At 50.5% G+C, this 17,772-nt stretch overlaps 1 protein-coding gene across 1 annotated transcript; it reads left to right on the top strand.

Moving 5' to 3' along the window:
• The first annotated feature begins 14 nt into the window (after nt 1-14).
• Nucleotides 15-14,551, top strand: ACADS (acyl-CoA dehydrogenase short chain). The gene is given in 16 exon segments (XM_029963285.1): nt 15-221; nt 223-325; nt 328-384; nt 845-958; nt 1,454-1,562; nt 1,800-1,972; nt 7,390-7,508; nt 7,511-7,552; nt 9,182-9,331; nt 9,515-9,626; nt 9,988-10,139; nt 10,414-10,584; nt 11,793-11,930; nt 12,194-12,289; nt 12,531-12,587; nt 13,238-14,551. Coding segments are annotated over 16 exon segments (1,953 nt in total). The 3' UTR covers nt 13,391-14,551.
• The last annotated feature ends 3,221 nt before the right edge of the window (nt 14,552-17,772 follow it).

Here is a 17,772-nt window from a genome sequence, read left to right as displayed (position 1 = left end):
GCACCGGGGTCTCGATGCCAGCGCTCTGGCTCCACCCATTCGGGCGCGGCGCGCCCGGCCCTGCTGAGCTTTCGGGCGCGGTCGTTGCCGGGCAACGGCCCCCTGGCCCCGCCCGCCCCGCGCTCCGCATAGCTACCGAGGCGGGCGGCGGCCCAATCTGGCGGCCTGGGCATGAGCGGCTCCAAGGGCGGGCGGCGGCGGCGGCGGCGGGGCCGGACAAGAAAGCCGCCGCCGGGATCCGCGGGGCCGCTGGAGCCGCCTGCGAGGCCGCCGCGGATCGCCGAGACGGCGGCGCCGCGGCCGCCCTGACGAGGTTCCGAGTTGCTGGCCTGGAGACCGTCCGGCCCCGAGCCACGTCCTGGGGCTGTGGCCGGGTGACGGAGAGTGAGTGCGGCCGGGCCCGGCGCGGCGGGGCTCCGCGGGGGCTCTGCGGGACGGGCCCCCGGGGCGGGAGCGTGCGGGTCCCCGGGGGAAGCGGCGGGGAGGGAAGCACTCGGGCGGCGGTGGCCGCAGCAGAGCGGGGTGTGCCCACCGGCAGCTTCCTTACAACTTCCAGAAAGTTTGGGGAGTTTGGGGGGGTTTTTGGTGGGTTTTTCGTTTTGTCTTTGTTTTCTGCTGGGATGCTGATCTCTGCTTTTCTGCCCCGATCCTTTCCCTTTCTCCTTCCGCTACCTGGCACCTACCGTGCCTTTGTTTCTTCTATCCTTAACTTTGTCCTGCTTTCATGAAGCTTCTGCAAAACAATGAGCCCCTTAACGGGCTGGAGGTAGCAAAAAAGGAAATTAATTTGGTAAGTGATCAGGGTTATTTTGAAATGTTACTATGTGTTTTTTCTCTCTTCTAGATTATTTATGCAAACCTGAGGACAACATTTACAACATTGACTTCACCAGGTTTAAGATCCGGGACCTTGAAACTGGAACAGTGCTGTTTGAAATTGCAAAGCCATCTGCCTCAGGTACATCACACTAACATTGCAGGGACAGTAGAGACTCAGAGAACTGAGAAGTTGCAATGCAGGACCCGTGCAAACCAAGCAGAAAGGTCCTTTGATATGTCCTGGTGACTGAATTCCTTGCCTTTAAGCATAGGACTGAGTTTATCTCTGCTGAGAAACTTGTCATAAAAATGTGATTTTCGTGAGATGGGGGAGTCCTACCAGCTGCAAATCTTTCCTTTTTGGACTTGATATGGTACAGAGTTGGTTTCATGTGCTTTCGTGTGATGGGGTATATCCTGTGAGATCAGCTCTGAAGCCACCAAATACCAACTGTCACTGCAAATCTTTTAGATTTTTACTTAGTGCCAGTATAAGAATCAGACCAATTATTAAATGTATTTATGTTCAGTACCTAAGCAATAGCCAGCCTGTGCTGGTGCACTGGCTGTCCAGTATCACCTTACATGGACACACAGTATCAGCAGAGTAACTCTGAGCTGGTGTGTTTTCTAGAGCACGAGGAGGAGGAGGAGGACAGCAGTGAACTGGACGCGAGTGCAGGTCGCTTTGTTCGGTACCAGTTCACCCCAGCGTTCCTCCGGCTTCGGACCGTCGGTGCAACGTGAGTAGGGATTCATGGAATGAGGGGAGAGTCGGGTGTTTACAAAGTGTCACTTGACAGTTTATAACAGAACTGTGTCAAAGACTGGAGAGGGCCCATCTTACACTACAAATATCGATGTCTCTCTCTGGAATGATCTGTTGCATACTTGTGTAGCCTCAGGTCCAAGGCTCTGTTCTTCCCAATAGGAAGAGAGGTATATCATCTTAGCTGCTTTTTCCTGCTTTCTGTGTGCAGAGTGGAATTCACAGTGGGAGAAAAGCCGGTGTCAAACTTCCGAATGATTGAGAGGCATTACTTCCGAGATCGTCTGCTCAAGAACTTTGACTTTGATTTTGGCTTCTGCATCCCCAGTAGCAGGAACACATGTGAACACATCTATGAATTCCCTCAGCTCTCAGAAGACCTTAGTAAGTACCTCCTTTGCCACGCTGAGTGGTGTTTTGTTTGTGTGCATCTGCTCATTTTCTCCCTGACTCTACTTGTAAAAGAAGTTGTGACTGGGATGGAGGCGACAGGAACAGATACAGATTCCTGGTTTAAGCAGTGTGTAATCTTGTCTGAATTACACATTTGTGCTGCAAAGCCTCCTCCTTTGAAAATGAAAGCCTAAGACAACCTGTGCTAAGTCACAGGCTGCGAGAACTGGCCAGAGTCAGAGGGCTGACACACCTAATGCCTCGTAGTGTAGCCCAGAAGAAAACAAAATCCTGAAAAGGGGTTCTTTTGGTAGCCACCCATCTGTTTTCAGCGCTTGCTTTGTTAGGGCTTGAGCCTCCTGCTTTGGAACAGAACTGAGGGGGTGTGTTTGAGCCTGCCTAGATCTCTGCAAATACACATTGCATGGGGTATGTTTGACCTCAGGGGGTGGATAGAGCAGGAGCACGTGAGCCCTCCTGGGGCTGCCTGGATGCAGGAGGAGACACAGGGTTTGTACCCTGCCTGTGTACGTGTGGGCAGTGCACCTTCTGCTTACAGATGTGATCACTGCTCTGCTCCAGTCACGGCTCTGGCAGTTGCCAAGGTCCTTTTGAGTAAAATTGCTTGATCCCCCTTTGTTTGCTTTTAACAGCACTTGTCTTGTGAATAGGAAGAAAGGGCAGGCCGGAGCCTTTGAAGTGTGCTCAGCAGCAGTTGGCTTCTCTCCCTTGGGTAGGGCAGAGCATCAGCCTGGTAAATGCAATGGAGTGGCAGAGCCCTTTTTATCCTGACTGTGGCAGGCTGTTGAATGTAATGAAGCTTTCTCTTTACAGTCCGTCTGATGGTTGAAAACCCGTACGAGACGCGCTCGGACAGCTTTTACTTTGTGGACAACAAGTTGATAATGCACAACAAGGCCGACTATGCTTACAATGGGGGACAGTAGCCATCCTGTCTGCTGGATGCTGTGATGCCATTAACCATTCCAGATGTGCAGGAGCGGACTAGAGTTGCTGTCTCGTGCAACAAGGCTTCTTGCCAAACCTTTCCTCCGTGCATGAGGCTGAGGACATGAAGCAAAGGCAAAGGCTCCTGAAGGAAATCTCCCTGCAACACTTCTCTGTCCGACACTCGGCGTATCCTGCCTCTCCTCCTGTGTTCCTGGCTACCTTCTGATACCTTGGTTAGGTCATGGATAAGAGGCACAATTGTTGCTCTTAGTCTTTATAGTTAGTTTGCACCTTAGTGCTTCTGATGCTTCACCTCTTGGGTGACTGCTCTCTTTGAAGAGGTCGGATTGTTTGTGTTAAGCTCTTTCTTAGCTGAAAAAATCTTACCCCTTCAAGTAACCAGTGATGCCTGAAGAGCAGATCTCTTCTCTAGTTGGATAGATCCTCTCTTTAGTGCACAGTGGTTTAGTTTGTAGCATGGCTGACATTGCTTTTTAGGGTGCATCCCAGTATTCTGCAGTGAGAAAGATAAACTAAGAGACTTATTCTGCTTCTAAACAGTGCAGGAATCTTCCATCTGCCTCTGGGGGCCTGAGCTGCCCCTAAGAATAGTTTAATCTGTGTTTTGCAAGAGATTTCACTAGAGATACAAGATAGGGGAAAAAGGTTTTATCGCTCTGATAGCATTTCTCTTTGAGCTCTTGTCAGCAAATTGTTGCATGTTAGAGCTCAGGGGTCAACCTTAGAGCTGAAGTTAATCTCACTATGTTTACCATTTCTCCTGCTTCCCTTTGTGTAGGAATTTTGGCTCTTGCTACAGAATGTGTTGCTTTTCAGATGGACAGCACATTGTCAGCCTGGCTGGGGTGTAGGGGAGTGGGGCTTAGAGGAAAAAGGGAGAATGTGGAGAATCACTTGAAAAATGTGTAGGAAGCAGTTTCCCAGGCTTCAGTCTATACTTCTAAACCCAAATGATCTGTCAGAGGTGCTATGAGGAGCACCAGCTCATTTGCTTTGTTTCATTGGAGGTATTTAGTAACTAAAAGCTTCCTGGGTCAGTTCACTCAGTGTTACAGAGTGGGATCCTTGGAAAGTGAGAATGTACATGATTTTCTTTTTAGCTGCTGGGGTTCCCATCGCTGCTTTGCCTACTCAGCTGCTTATTTATGGTTTGGGAAGTTGTTCTGTCGAGGTAGATACCACCAGACCAGAGGGAGTGTTTCACAGCTGTGTTTGGGATCTGGTGATGGGAGATAGCACCGTGCAGTGGGAAGAGGAGACCTGTGTGTTGCCAGTAGCCATACTGGGGCCTGGCTCCTGACCATGCAAAATCTCATCTATCAAAACCCTTTTCTGCCAGTTTTGCTGGCTCTTGAGACTGGCACTTTTCCTGTCTCCACACTGGGCTGATCAGCTGTGTCTCTTGTACGTGGGAGTTAGGTTGTGTCTAGACTAGAGACCTTCTCTAACATTAATTCCATTTGTTCTTGAGACAGATGAAACCTGTCTCCTTGGTGGATATGGTTGGTTAGCTGTTGTGTTAAGTAAGATTCAGTGTAGTTTGTTTAAGCAGGATTGAGTGGGGCATCACAAACCAGAGCTTATTAATGCGTAGACAGCAACAGGAAACCACTGCCTTTACCTCCAGATTAATGGAAGTAACTTTGGCATGGAACATCAGCTGGCACCAGGGTAAGCAGGGAAAGTGTGTGGGGTGGCAGCCATGAAAGAATCTCCAGCTCTTGGGAAGATACTTAATTATGATTAACCACAACAAATGACCTGTTCTGGGTGGAGCATTAATCATGAGCAACCACAACAAATGTCTTGGGAATGCGGAGGGGCAAGGTCTGCGTGGTTGAAAGATGAAGAACCATTCTGCTACCATGGATCCCCTCCAGCATCTCCACAGGCACTTAGGCAATCTTGTTTGGTTATTTCAGGATTAGTTAAAGCTGCTGGGAAGGTGGAGCTCGAGAAGCCTCTTGCAGTGAGTGTCTTCAGCAGGCCTCCTGTGGTGCCAGTGAGGTGGGAAGCGTTTGCCTTGCTGTGAGTTACATGCAATAAGGCAGAACTGCCTGGAAGTGTGTTTTTCACCCTGAAGTGCTCAGAAGCAGTGTCTGAAGAGCCTGCTAGTTATTCCCTGGGAAACTTTAGCACGTTGAGCTGAATTTTGTAAGTAGTATAGATCCAGGTGCCTTCAAATATTACTTTTATCGCACTTCCTATTACGAAGCAACCGCTTGCGTTTCTTGTGAAGTGTGGTGATGCCCTCCTGTTTTCTGTGTCAGTATGTAAAGGTTCCTCAAAGGCAGAAGGGCCCGTGGCCGGCGCGGGCGGGCACCGGCGGGGACGCGCACGGGGAGCGCGCCCCATCTAGCGGCTGCTGGCGGCAGACTCCGGCAGGAAAAGGGAATAACTCCTGCTGTCCTTTGCCATCAGCAGAGACCAGGAAACAGCACCGGCGCGGTGGCTTTCGCGCTGGTGAATGTATCAGCCATTCAGCAATAAGGAAAAGGAAAACTGGAGGAAAACCGGGAGACTCGCAGGCAGCAGTAGCACCCCATGGTTTGTAGCTGAATTTGTCTGCTTTGCCAAATCAGGTGGTCTTTGCCCAAAGTGCATGCTGCAGGGAAAAAAAGAGTCCCTACAAGAGGGCAACCCAGCACTGAAAAAGTTGATTGTAATCCAGAAAGTCGGGGATTTCCAAACTCCTCTCCCTACTTTAGTCGCTTCCCTAGGATTCCTTTTCTCTTACATACTTCTTATAAAGCCTCTTTTCTTTGTGGCAGGGATGATATCTTTGGTAAATATGGTTTAACAGACCAGTTTCCTTCCAGAGTGTGTGCTCTGATGCTTTAACGATGGGTCAAAGCTACTTATGCCAGTGAGTTAAGAAGAAATTCCAATGGGATCACATCCTTGTCATGGTCAGTCCTAGCCAGGTGCTGCAGGCAGGGGAGATGCTCTCAGAGTCAGCTGGAGCTGGAGCAAGGGAAAAGGTATCTGTGCAAACAGCTTCTCTCAGGTTGTATACTGAATTGGAAAGAAAAAACAGTTGGGATCATACTGAGTTCTACTCTAACAAAAAAAGGGACCAAACCCATAAACTCATGCTAAGTTTTTCCAGTATTTGCCCTATTAGTGCAAGGACCTCTTTTTCACATCTTTGAGGCAAGTGCTTTGGATCCATGCCAGCAAGCTTTCTGGAGAGCTATTTTCATGACCTGAGTGTGGAATACATATTGCACCTTGTGAAGGAGGATTATCTCTTATTGTATGGACTGGATACTGCTGTCCTTGTCCTCTGTTTTTGGTAGGAAGTGTCTTCCTTTGTGTGTTTTCCTGAGGATTTTCAATGTTTCTTGCTGCAGAGGAGCAGCAGGCTCCTCTTTGGTGCTTGGGGATGTTTGTTCCACTTATCTGAGGGTCCAGGAAGAATGAAACAGGTGTTCAGCAGACAGAAATGAACGAGGAAGGTGGTGGTGAAGCAGTAAGGTCCAAATGTAGCAACTCTACATCTCAGTTCTGTGTTTCATCACCTCCTCTTCAGCTGTTTCCCCGCATTCTGCCCTGCTGTCCCATCCCACGGAGCTCCTTCGTGCTGCCCAGAGCCTGCCTGGCTGTCAGTGAGACCCACAAACTCTCCTGGAGCTTTCTGCTGAGGACAAGGCTAAGGGAAGGCAGCCTGATGGAGGCAGCACCTCTTCCTCTGCAGCAACGGGACGATCACCAGCACCCCCCTCTCCTGCCCGGATCCCAGTGCTGTCACAGGACATTTATTTATATCTCTCACAGTGTGGCCTTGGGGCTGCTGGCGCGTGGACTCCTCCGTGCTGTCCCCTTCGTCCCGTGGTGCCCGCGGGGGTGCCGGGGTGTCCGTGCGGCCCCCGGTGCCGCTGTATTTGTACAGCCCCTGATTTTGTCACCAGCAAGAGGAATAAGGATTACTTCTCCTGTGCGGGGGCCGCCGCGCTCAGGGCCGGGGCGGGGCCGGGGGGGGCCGGGGCGGGGGCCGGGGCTGAGGGGAGGGGGCTGGTCCTCCGCCGCTAGGGGGCGCTGCTGCGGCGCATGCGGCGGCCGCCGCGCTCCGTGAGGCGGCGCGATGGCGGCGCGGCAGGATGGCGGCGATCGTGGGCCCGCGGCGGAGCCCCGGGTGAGGGCGCCGAGGAAGGAGCCTCGTTAACGCCGCGTGCATCAAGGGGGCTTGCGGCGGCACGCGGAGGGGCGGAAGGGGCCGCGGCCTGCCCCGGCGGGAGGCCTGGCGCCCCGGTTTGCCCTTTCAAGGCCCTGCCTGAGGCGGGTCCCCTCAGGCCGCGCGAGCGGCGCTCGCCGCCTTGAGGGAGCCACGGCTGTGGCCCCGGGAGGGGGGCCCGTGGGTCCTTCAGGAAAAGTCCCTTCTCCTTCTCCCACCCGTACCCCAGCGGCACCGGCGCTGAGCCCCGTCCCCGTTGCAGCGCTGTCCCTGCGGTGCCGCCGCCTGCACACCGTGTACCAGAGCGCGGAGCTGCCCGAGACGCACCAGATGCTGCGGGAGACCGTGCGGGACTTCGCTGAAAAGGAGCTGAATGCCACTGGGCGGCGCAGCTGGACAAGGAGCACCGCTTCCCGGCCGAGCAGGTGGGCATAAGGAGCGGGTGCAGGACCGTCCGGGCTGAGGCAAAATGTGCGTCCAGCTCCAGAGTAGCGGAAAATTGAAGTTCAGACCGACTTGTGGGAGAGTTCTGTGAGTATGGAGGTCTTAAAGCCCACAGGACGTTTTGAGCTCTTCAGCTTTACTTGTGTCTCTCTATATCTGGCTTTAGTACTGCTGAATTTTCAGTTCCCTTACCGACATACCTATGGGCTATAAAACAATTGAGTTATAAAATCAATTTATTATAAAATCAATTTATTTTAAAATAAAATATTATTATAAAATCAGTGTATTATAAAATACTTTTAAAGGTTGCACATTACCATAAAAATGGTTTACAGTGAGGAGGCAGAGATGACCTGAGTGCATTACAGATGGTGGAAAGAAGTGATTAGGAGATAAGAGATGCCTGTTGGTCATCCTCTGGGACTGTGAACAAATTGAGATTCCAGCCAAACCTGTGATTTCTCTTGTGGAAAGACACAGCAGTGTAGTCTGTGTGTGTTGAAATAGGAAGCTTCAGAAAAACAGATCCTGTTGTGCTAGCCAAGAGGCTCCAAACAAACACAGTTGGAGGCATGTGAGTTTTGTCACACTCCTCTTTCTATTAAGGAGTAAGGAAGGTAGCCAGGAAAGTCATACTTACTCAAAGGAAGAAAACAACCCTTTTCCTTACTGTTCTCATCTGTGAATTTTACATTTGATTTTGAGTCTTTTCACTTGAATGTGTAGGGAAAAACTGAAAATGTAAACAGTGGTTATAAAGCAACATAGAAGGAGTTTCTGTCCTGTTCATCCTCTGGATTGGATGTCAAGGACTGGTGTGTTGGGTATCCTTACAGGAGGGAAATGATTTGTTTAAAAATTCCCCCAGGTTTCTCTTAAAGCAAACAGGGGCTGGTAACACCTTATTTTTGCAACACCAGAAGCTTGACATCTTAAATATGAAAACAAAGCAAAGCTTGTTTTTTCTCTTCTATGTTGCAAAACATTAACAAAAGACTTATAGTGAGACTGTGAAGAGTTTATGGTTGCAGAGCCAGGGGTCCAGCTGAGGAATTTGGGGTGGAACAGTGTGGAATGTAACCAACAATTAAATTCTATGGGAAGCAAAATCTGGCTTTAATGGGAATGAAAAACCAATCACCTTCTTGCAATGTGTTCTGTGGGTCATTCATTCTATAAAATTCTTCCCCTGTGCAGTCCTAGGTAAAGTTCTGATGATTTTTATCAGTTAGATGTCCCATTGAAGTCTTCCTACTGACAGGAGACATGCAAGGGGAGAAGCTTTGCTGGGAGGCTGAGGAAGTGCTGGTGAGGTTCTGTCTCCTGATTTCACCTTCACAAGGCTCCCCCTTTCCTGGTACTGAAGAGACCTCTCTACACTAGCAAGAGCCTAAGTAACAATGACCAAGTACAGCTCCTGCTGAATTCACCAGGCCCTGGGGACACTTAGCAGTCTGTACAGTCAGATTCCCATTTCACAGGAGTTGTGGCATCTTTTCCTCTGAGTGCAGCCCTCCCATGACCCTTCCTTATCTCCACGTGTCTGTGTGTATTTTGTGGGACACTGGTGGTGCAGAGGATCTGACCTCTCCATTCCCTGTGTGCAGGTGAAGAAGATGGGTAGCCTAGGGCTGCTGGCTATGGATGTGCCAGAGAAGTACAAAGGAGCAGGCCTGGACTACCTGGCCTATTCCATTGCCGTGGAGGAGATCAGCAGGGGCTGCGCCTCCACGGGCGTCATCGTCAGCGTCAACAATGTGAGTGTGAGGGACAGGGGTGCAGCTGGCTGGCACTGGGGGGTTACTGCTGGGGAGGGGTGCCTGGGAGAAATGGATCTGTTCCTGTGGTGGGTTCTGGTGTGTTGGAGAGCACGTAGGCATGAGGGAGTTACTGGGTTGGTTGTACCTTTAAGAGGCACTAACAACACTCAATTATTAAAGTCCCTGTATTTAGGGCCAATACTCAAGTTTGGCTCCGAAGAGCAGAAGCACAAGTGGATTGCTCCCTTCACCAGTGGAGAGAAAATTGGATGTTTTGCCCTCAGTGAACCAGGTGATGTGACTGTTACCATCCCTGTTGCTTCTTTCCTTGGTCAGGTTTAGGGTGGACTTTAGGTCTGTGAAATTGTAAGAGTTTGTAGAAAGGTGGTTTGTAGCAGTTCTAAGTGAAGTCCCAGTGCCCAAGGTGTGAACTGCCATCCCAAGGTCCCAGCTGAAAATGCTCATCCCCTCAGTGAGCGGAGCTCTGGACACACTGGCCTTTCTGCTCCCTGTCCAGGTCCTGTGGGAGGGACAGTGGTGACACTGCCACAGCTGAGGAGGTGCCGTGAGCTGAGGGGGTGTGGGCAGGGGGTGGGTTTGTCCCCCAGGCTGGCACAGGTGGCCTGAGGCTGGTTTGGTGGTGCCTCGCCCAGGGAACGGCAGCGACGCGGGCGCGGCCTCCACGGTGGCGCGGCTGGACGGGGACGAGTGGGTTCTGAATGGCACCAAGGCCTGGATCACCAACGCCTGGGACGCCTCGGCCACCGTGGTGTTTGCCACGACAGACAAATCCCTGAAGCACAAGGTACGTTCCTTGGGATCAGTCAGGAAAAAGAGGCGGGAGTGAAGGAGTTGTGTGGGAGAAACACTTTGCAAAGGTCTGGATATTCTGTTTTTAGGGCCATGCAGGCATCGAGCAGAGGAGGGGCTGATGTGCACTGGCTTTGTGCTGTCTCAGCTCTCCCCTCCCTTCTCCTGGTTATCTGGACATGTGGCTAATATGAAAAACGAAGGAAGCTTGTGGACAGCCAGGTTAGTGGGAAGGTGGCACCATTCTTAGGAATTTGGTCTTTTTGCAGGGCATTAGCGCGTTCTTGGTTCCCATGCCAACGCCTGGGCTGTCACTGGGGAAGAAAGAAGACAAGCTGGGAATCCGAGCCTCTTCCACTGCCAACCTGATATTTGAGGACTGCAGGATACCCAAGGCCAACCTCCTGGGGCAGCCGGGAATGGGCTTCAAAATCGCCATGGTAAGAGAGGAATCAGGACACAGCTGTAGCTCCCAAGTTTTACCATTTTGTAAATCATTTCCAGAGTCATGATCACTTCCCTGAGAATCATTCCCATAAGGTGTTCTATATCATGTTAGGCTGTTGACCCCTCTTGCCACCATGGGAGAAATCATTCCCACAGATTGACGAATGGTTAATTTACCACAGATCCTTGGCAACCCTTTTATCATGGCAGTTCTCAGCTAAAGCAATGCTGATGCCACTGAGGTGCTGTCAGCAGGAGTGGTGTATTTTGTGTTCTCCTTTCCCAACCCTCTCTTTCTCCAGTTTGTACCCACGGATAAAGAAAAAACATGATATTTTGCTTAAATACTGTGGCAGAGGGAAGTTGTCCTGGAGGCCCAGGAAAACCTCTGGATAGTGTCTCAAGGTGGATGACAGCTGAGTTATGGCATATGTGTGACTTCTGAGGAGGAGCCAGGCAGCTGGGAACAGCATGTTCCCTGCAGTGAGGCACTGCCCCTTGGAAGTGGTCACTGCTCTCTCTGTAGGGGCAAAACACCCTTTGTTGTTTTTTGAAATGGCCAAGCTCCCTGGAGCACAGCCCATTCCATTATGTCCCAAACTAAAAGAACCTGCCAGTCACCAATAACTTTTGAAGACCCTCAGCCCTGGACTGAGGAGATGAAGCCTTTTCTCCCTGTGCTGCAATCTCTTCCTGTGCACAGTGAGGCAGGTCACCAGTTAAAAGCCTAATGGGCAGGTGTTTGAGCTAAGTCAGATTATTGACTGGATTCACTTCTTAGTTTAAAAAATGCTTCAGTGTCCTAATGATGAGGGCAAAAGAGGAAAATTTATCAGATTTCCAATATTTTTCAGTTAAAGTAAACTGAGCTGCACAGTGAGCCAGGGGTCTGGCTGAAGGGTTCTTTCCAGCTCGTTCCAGAGCAGATGCTTCTTGTTGTGCTGTTTCCCTTATTTTGCACTGGGCTTTTTTTCTTCCCAGCTAATAAGAAGCAACACCTCTCCTTTTTGCTCCCCTTCTCTCCACAGTGCCCAGTACTTGTTATAGCTCTCTATTCCTACCTAACTGGGGATATTCTGAATCAAGGAGGTGTCTGACCAGAGGGTTCTGAGGCTACAGCGCTTCCCAGAAACAGATATACGAATCTACTATTTTTGATAAAGTATTACTTGACTTAACAGGTATTTTATGTCTTTCTCAGCAAACTCTGGATGGAGGAAGGATTGGAATTGCCTCACAGGCTCTTGGAATAGCACAGGCAGCTCTGGACTGTGCTGTGGATTATGCTGAGAAGAGAATGGCCTTTGGGTCACCCATCACAAAGCTCCAGGCAGTGCAGGTACGAGCTGGGCACATGGGGCAGCTCCCCACGGTGCTGGAGCTGGTGGAAAGTCCATGTGTGCTCTGAGGCATGGTGTCAGCAACACAGTGCACTTTGCACTGCCTGGGATAAACAGGGTAATAATTTCCATTTCTGAACACTGTTAAAACGGATTGTTTGGATGCAGGCTCCTCTCCCAGTGGCCCCAGGGGTGGGAGAATTCAGCTGAGTGTCCTTGTGCAGCAGAGGCCCTGGGCCAAAGGCAGTGTTTGTCGTTGCAGTTCAAGCTGGCAGACATGGCTGTGGCCTTGGAGGGCGCCCGCCTGCTGACCTGGAGAGCTGCTATGCTGAAGGACAACGGGAAGCCCTTCACTAAGGTATTGCCAGCCCTGCATCTGTCCAGCAGTGACAGCAGGGCACAGGCTCAGGGCCGGGGAGCCGCACTCTGAGCAGGTCCCTGCGCTCAGCGCTGGTTGTAGCCGAGGAGAGAGGGGTGGCTGCTCCCAGCTGGCACAACGTCAGTCCTGTCTCTGCACAGCTGGGCTGTGAGGGTTCAAGCAGGTGAGGGGTTCCTTTTTGCCACAACTGCACCCTCAGTGATGTTTTCCTTCCCCAAAGGAAGCGGCGATGGCCAAACTGGCTGCATCAGAAGCTGCAACGGCCATCGCTCATCAGGTAACTGCTTCCACTGACACCTCTGGTATACAGCACGTGGAGAGGGATGTTTGGTTGTCACACAACACAAGTGCTTTGGGAAGGTGGGATGGAATTTACTAATTTATTTTTTAAACAAACCAACCAACCAACTACTCAACCCCTGTGGCTGAAGCTGGTTAGCACAGCCACCTTCTGGGTTGTCGGGGAGTAGGATGGGGGCAGGGATTTATACTGGCCTGTGGTAGCTGTATTACTACAGTGATATGTGCCTGCTGCTGTCCAGGGTAGTGGCAGTTTTGAGTAGGATCAGCAGTGTGGGAGACAGAGCACTGGCACACCAGTCAGCACCACTGCACCTGGAACAGGCCCTGTGTATCTCCATTTAGTGTCCCCTGTCCTTAATAAAAGCATCTTAGCTGAACATGGATCACTAACAGATATCTCTGAAGCAATTAATTCTCTTTCTGGGACATCAGCATTGCTCTTACCCAGCTCAAATGCTGTTTATTCTTTTGATTGCAAACAAGCTGCAGTCTCCCCCCTGGGTCCCACCCCTCCCAGTTACACGTGCAGTGGGCTCAGCTCCCGTTAAAGTGGCTGTGCTTGTGTTCTGTAGACAACAAATTCCTTGACCCTGCTTCCTGTCTAACTTGCTGCTCTTACTTCAGGCCATCCAGATCCTGGGTGGGATGGGCTATGTGACGGAGATGCCGGCGGAGCGGCACTACCGGGACGCCCGGATCACCGAGATCTACGAGGGGACCAGTGAGATCCAGAGACTGGTGATTGCAGGCCAGCTGCTCAAGGCCTACCGAGGCTGAGGCGGCCAGGAGGGCCACACACTGCCCAAGTGCCTCGTAATGGTGCTCAACAGTGATCAAGTTTGACCCTCTAGAATGCGGCCAATGATGGAGGTTTTCCTCACCAATGAGTAACTGACCCTCAGTGTACAATGTACTGACTCTTCCTTGGACAGTGGCTGGACTGAGGTTTGTAAGCTGTGAGTGCAGGAGGGAGGAGACAACCTGTGCTGGTAGGGCAGTGTGGGGCTTCTCCTGGAGCACTGGATGGGTTTGGTAGTGCCAAAATGGCCTTGGCTGTTCAGTGAAGTCAGCAGCTCTTCTTGTGCCCTTCCCAGCCAGTGCCTGTTTTGGAAAATTTGTCGCTACCAGGCACTGGATAAACAGTGCCAGAGTTAGAGGTGCTGAGAGCTGTGACCCCTTCACCCCAATCCAGGCTGCAGGTCAGAGTGCCTTGAATTTCAGGTGTGTTTGGGAGCTCCTAATTGGACACAGGCTGTGTGGAGGTAATCCTGCAGCAGGGCACTTCTTCCCTCTACCAGCAGGAGAGGAGCCAGACAGGACATGCAGGAATTACATATGCACAGAGGGGCTGAGCACAGGCTGTGGTTACCCTCTGTGGACATGTGAAAACATAGATCAGAAAGAATCCCTTGAACTGGTCAGCAAAGCCCAGCACCTCCTCACTCTGCTGCTCTGGGATGCAGGGATAGAAGCAAAGGGCAAAAAAGCTGCAGTGCCTGAGACTTTTTTTGTAAAAAAAAAGGCCAAAGAAACCTCTGCTCCCAAATCTGCTTCTACAATATGAATAAGAAAGGAAGTGCCTGAAGGGGCAGTAACAGCCTTTAAATCCCTTTTGGGCAACAAGGAGGAAAACAGATGACACACAAACCTTACCAGGAAGCTTTAGCAGTAGCACATGTCCTCAATCAATGATCTTTGTCAAGACATTGCCTTTTAGAAGATTCAACAGCCATAGGAAAAACTCTCAACTCAGGAAAAGATGGAGAGAATTAAGACCTGGACTGTCTGGTCCAGCCCCTTGTCCAGAGGAGTACACTAGAGGTAAATGGTTATTTTCCTGTGGTGCCATTTATTTAGACTTGTGTGGAGAGAAGAAGAGCAGGATTCTGCCATACGTGAGAGAGCAGAGAAGACAAATAAAACCAGACTTTGAAGGACCACCAGTCCCTCCCTCTTTTTTTTTTAATGCAAATGTGAATTAATTTAGATTATTTTCTTCCAGTCACAAGACCCAGAAGCAGAAACCAGCAGGGCCCGTGTGTACCAGTGAGACCAGTTCTCAGTGATGTCAGCCATGCATCCCTCTGCAGGGCGCTGGAGGGCAACAGCGTGTTGGGGCAAGGTCCTCAGGTGCTGAGCTTCTCCTGCTGCTCTCACAAACATAAGGATTGACAGAAACAGAGCCAGGCAATGCATTCAACAGGAATAGTCCTATTGGAAAACCATTCCCATGACTGTGACTGTGATTCTGTTGTACATTATGGAGACCTTGTAGGAGAGAGACGCTTTTGTAGCTTGATTTTATCCTGTGTCACCATTTTGACTGCTGAAGGCTCACTTCTATGACTCTGTGGGAGGAAGTGTGATATTATTTTGCACTAATTTCTCCTTGCAGCCACTCAGCTAGAACAGGAGCTGCAGGGATGTGAAGACTCTTAAGAATGCAGAGTTCCTGCTCGGTGCTCATCTGCACTGACCTCGTGTGCCGAGGTCACTGGAATCCCGGTGACCCAGAGAGTCAGTCACACTCCTGCCACCCGGCTGCCCTGTTCCCCTCTCATCCAGCTGCTTCTCTCAGGTCCCCTTTGCTGGCTGTCAGCACTTGCCTCCCTCATTACCAGCTCTAATTGGCTGCAGCTTCTCTCCAGAGCGGAAGGAAACCACCCCTGTACACACCCCATGGTGACAGTGACCACCTCGGCTGACACAGAACACCTGGAGAACCTACAGTCCTGATGGACCAAATCCCTTGTGGGCAGAGAACACTGGGGGGAGCATCAAGTAATGGCCTGTTCTTGGGAGAGCCCTGCTGCTGTGCCCGTGGGCAGAACCTGCTTTTGGGAATACCTGGATGCAATACCTTCCCTGCTGCCACAGGGGCAGAGAGAGATCAGTGACCTGTGACACTGCAGTGGTCACAGCAGTGCTCTGGGGTAAACAGCACACTTACACAAAAAGGCCCAGAGCTCCCAGAGCAAAGCCATGGCTTTTCTCAGAGCAAGATACTACAAGCTTACTCCTCACTGCTGCTGGCTGAGAGAACTCTCTGCTGCCTGTGCCTCTGCTCCTCAGGGCTGCTGCAAAGGAACTGCTGAACGTGCAAAACACAAACGAGTTCTGCAGCATTAAACGAGGAGCTCTTACCCAGCCACCCCCAGACAGCACCATCCCAGCCAGGTGTGGGCAGGGCCGGCTCTCCTTGGGAAGAAGGGGCTGCTGCAGGGGAAGCTGTAACTTTTTATCACTTTACAAACTCGGCCAACATCCAGAGTTGGGGCACCGAGATGGGAAAATCAGGTCATACATAAATTAGAAACAATTAAGGGGAAGGAGATAAGCCACTTTTCAAGGACATTGTGGTTTTTGCCCCACGGTGCTCTAAGTGTACATGAAACTGGTTACAAAGCAGATTGCTGGGGATGAAACGGGGAGCCCAAAGTAGAATCCTTTCTTAGGAAACAGTTACAGTAACAAGGACCTTAAAATTGATAGATTTTTTTATCACACTTAAAGCTCACAGATTCTTCATTTGAGTTCCCAACAGACTAAAGGAAGAGGAGAGCTGTTTTGGGCTGCTACAATTAAATACACACAGGTGAGAAATACTTAACTCCTGGGGAGCACAGACATGAGACACATCCTTTCTGTCCCATCCCTCACCAGGAATGACGAGCTGCCTGGAGTTTGGCTCCCCCTTGGAAGCATCTACCTCACAGCACAGCAGGACAGGGCTCATCACTCCATTTCACATAATTCCAAAAAAAACCCCAGAAGTGCCATTTCAGCCTTCCATGTTTAAGCAAGCAAGTTTTACAGGACTCAGCTGAACCTGCTGCAGTACTGCTTTCACAGCACAACAGTCTGCTCCACCAGTCTCTTCTGACAGTGTTAGCTGTTAGGAAAAAAGGGCAAACATATTTTGATTTTAAATTAAAACTTTGTTTTGCCCAAGTTGAGAGCCCTCAACACAGATCACACATTCAGGTTATGTAGGGAAGTTGGAAAGCATGGAAAACACCAAATTTGAGAGACATCCTGAGGTAAAAAACCCAATTGCTTGTAAGAATAACAGGAAGAAGACATGGAATAGAGGTAAGAAAATGCGACAGCGCTGTAACTTGAATGAAAAATGGAGTTCATTACCATTTACTTAAAAAATTAATTTCAAATTCTACTCACTAATTGTATAAAAAGAAAAATACTTGGGAGCCTTCCCTCCACTTCCCCCTCCAAAGAGGTCATTCTAAGCAGGGGAAGCCACTCAACCCTCAGTATGTGTTTCCTGATTCCCTCAGTGAGTGCTTCCCCTTCTCTCATGGAACACTCTGTGCTCCCAGGCAGTGCCCCGTGCCCTCACACCAGCTGGGTGAGGCTGTGATGACTGCCCTGGGTGCCCCAACAGGCCAGTACTGACACAGGGTGACCTGTTTCCACTTCTCACACTTTCTGCCCACACAGACTGGCCACACACCCCAGGCCATTTTGGAACTCCTCATGTTTGCAAGGTTAAGTGTGACCTTAGGGAAATTTCAGAATACAAAAAGTGCCATTTCTAAGCTGACTATTCCCAGTCACAGCAGAAAACTGACTCCAGACTGTCAGCAGATTTGTACAGTACAATTCTGGTCCCTATTCTGACAACTATGCTATAAATATGCTCCAGTCTATCGCTTTTCTGCCAGCCTCATTTTGCATTCCTGCAAGAAAGCTTAGGTGAGTGAAAAAGTTGTTAAGATAATTCTGACAACTTTTAGAAGAAAGGGCAGGTAGTTTGGCCATTTCACCTGCAGGACTTTGTGTCAAATAGTTAATTAAGGAATTCAACAGACTGTTAAATGATGGTGACATCAGCAACCATACCAGACTCCACAGGGACAGGAACCCGGGCCCTGCATGGCCTCCCACAATCCAGGGGACCCAAAGCAGCCTGTATAGTTTGATCCTCAGGCAGAGACTGGGGAGCCAAGGACAGAAGGTCCATCTGTGCAGGGAGGGCCCAGAGCCAGGGAGGATCCACTTGTGATCTCTGAACGCTGAGGTGGGTCTGGGTGGGAGAGCTGTGGGACAAAGCTTTGCAGCTGTAACTTACTCAAAGCCCTGGGAAAGCGCTTTTCCTTAGGACAGTTATGCTTCAGTGAACCCCTGCAAAGCACCAAAAC

Source organism: Manacus vitellinus, unplaced genomic scaffold (assembly GCF_001715985.3).
Source record: "Manacus vitellinus isolate BGI_N305 unplaced genomic scaffold, ASM171598v3 scaffold_58_pilon, whole genome shotgun sequence".
Lineage (NCBI taxonomy): Eukaryota > Metazoa > Chordata > Aves > Passeriformes > Pipridae > Manacus > Manacus vitellinus.
The sequence above is the reverse complement of the archived record's forward strand: the minus strand, read 5'-3'. Positions and strand labels throughout refer to the sequence as shown.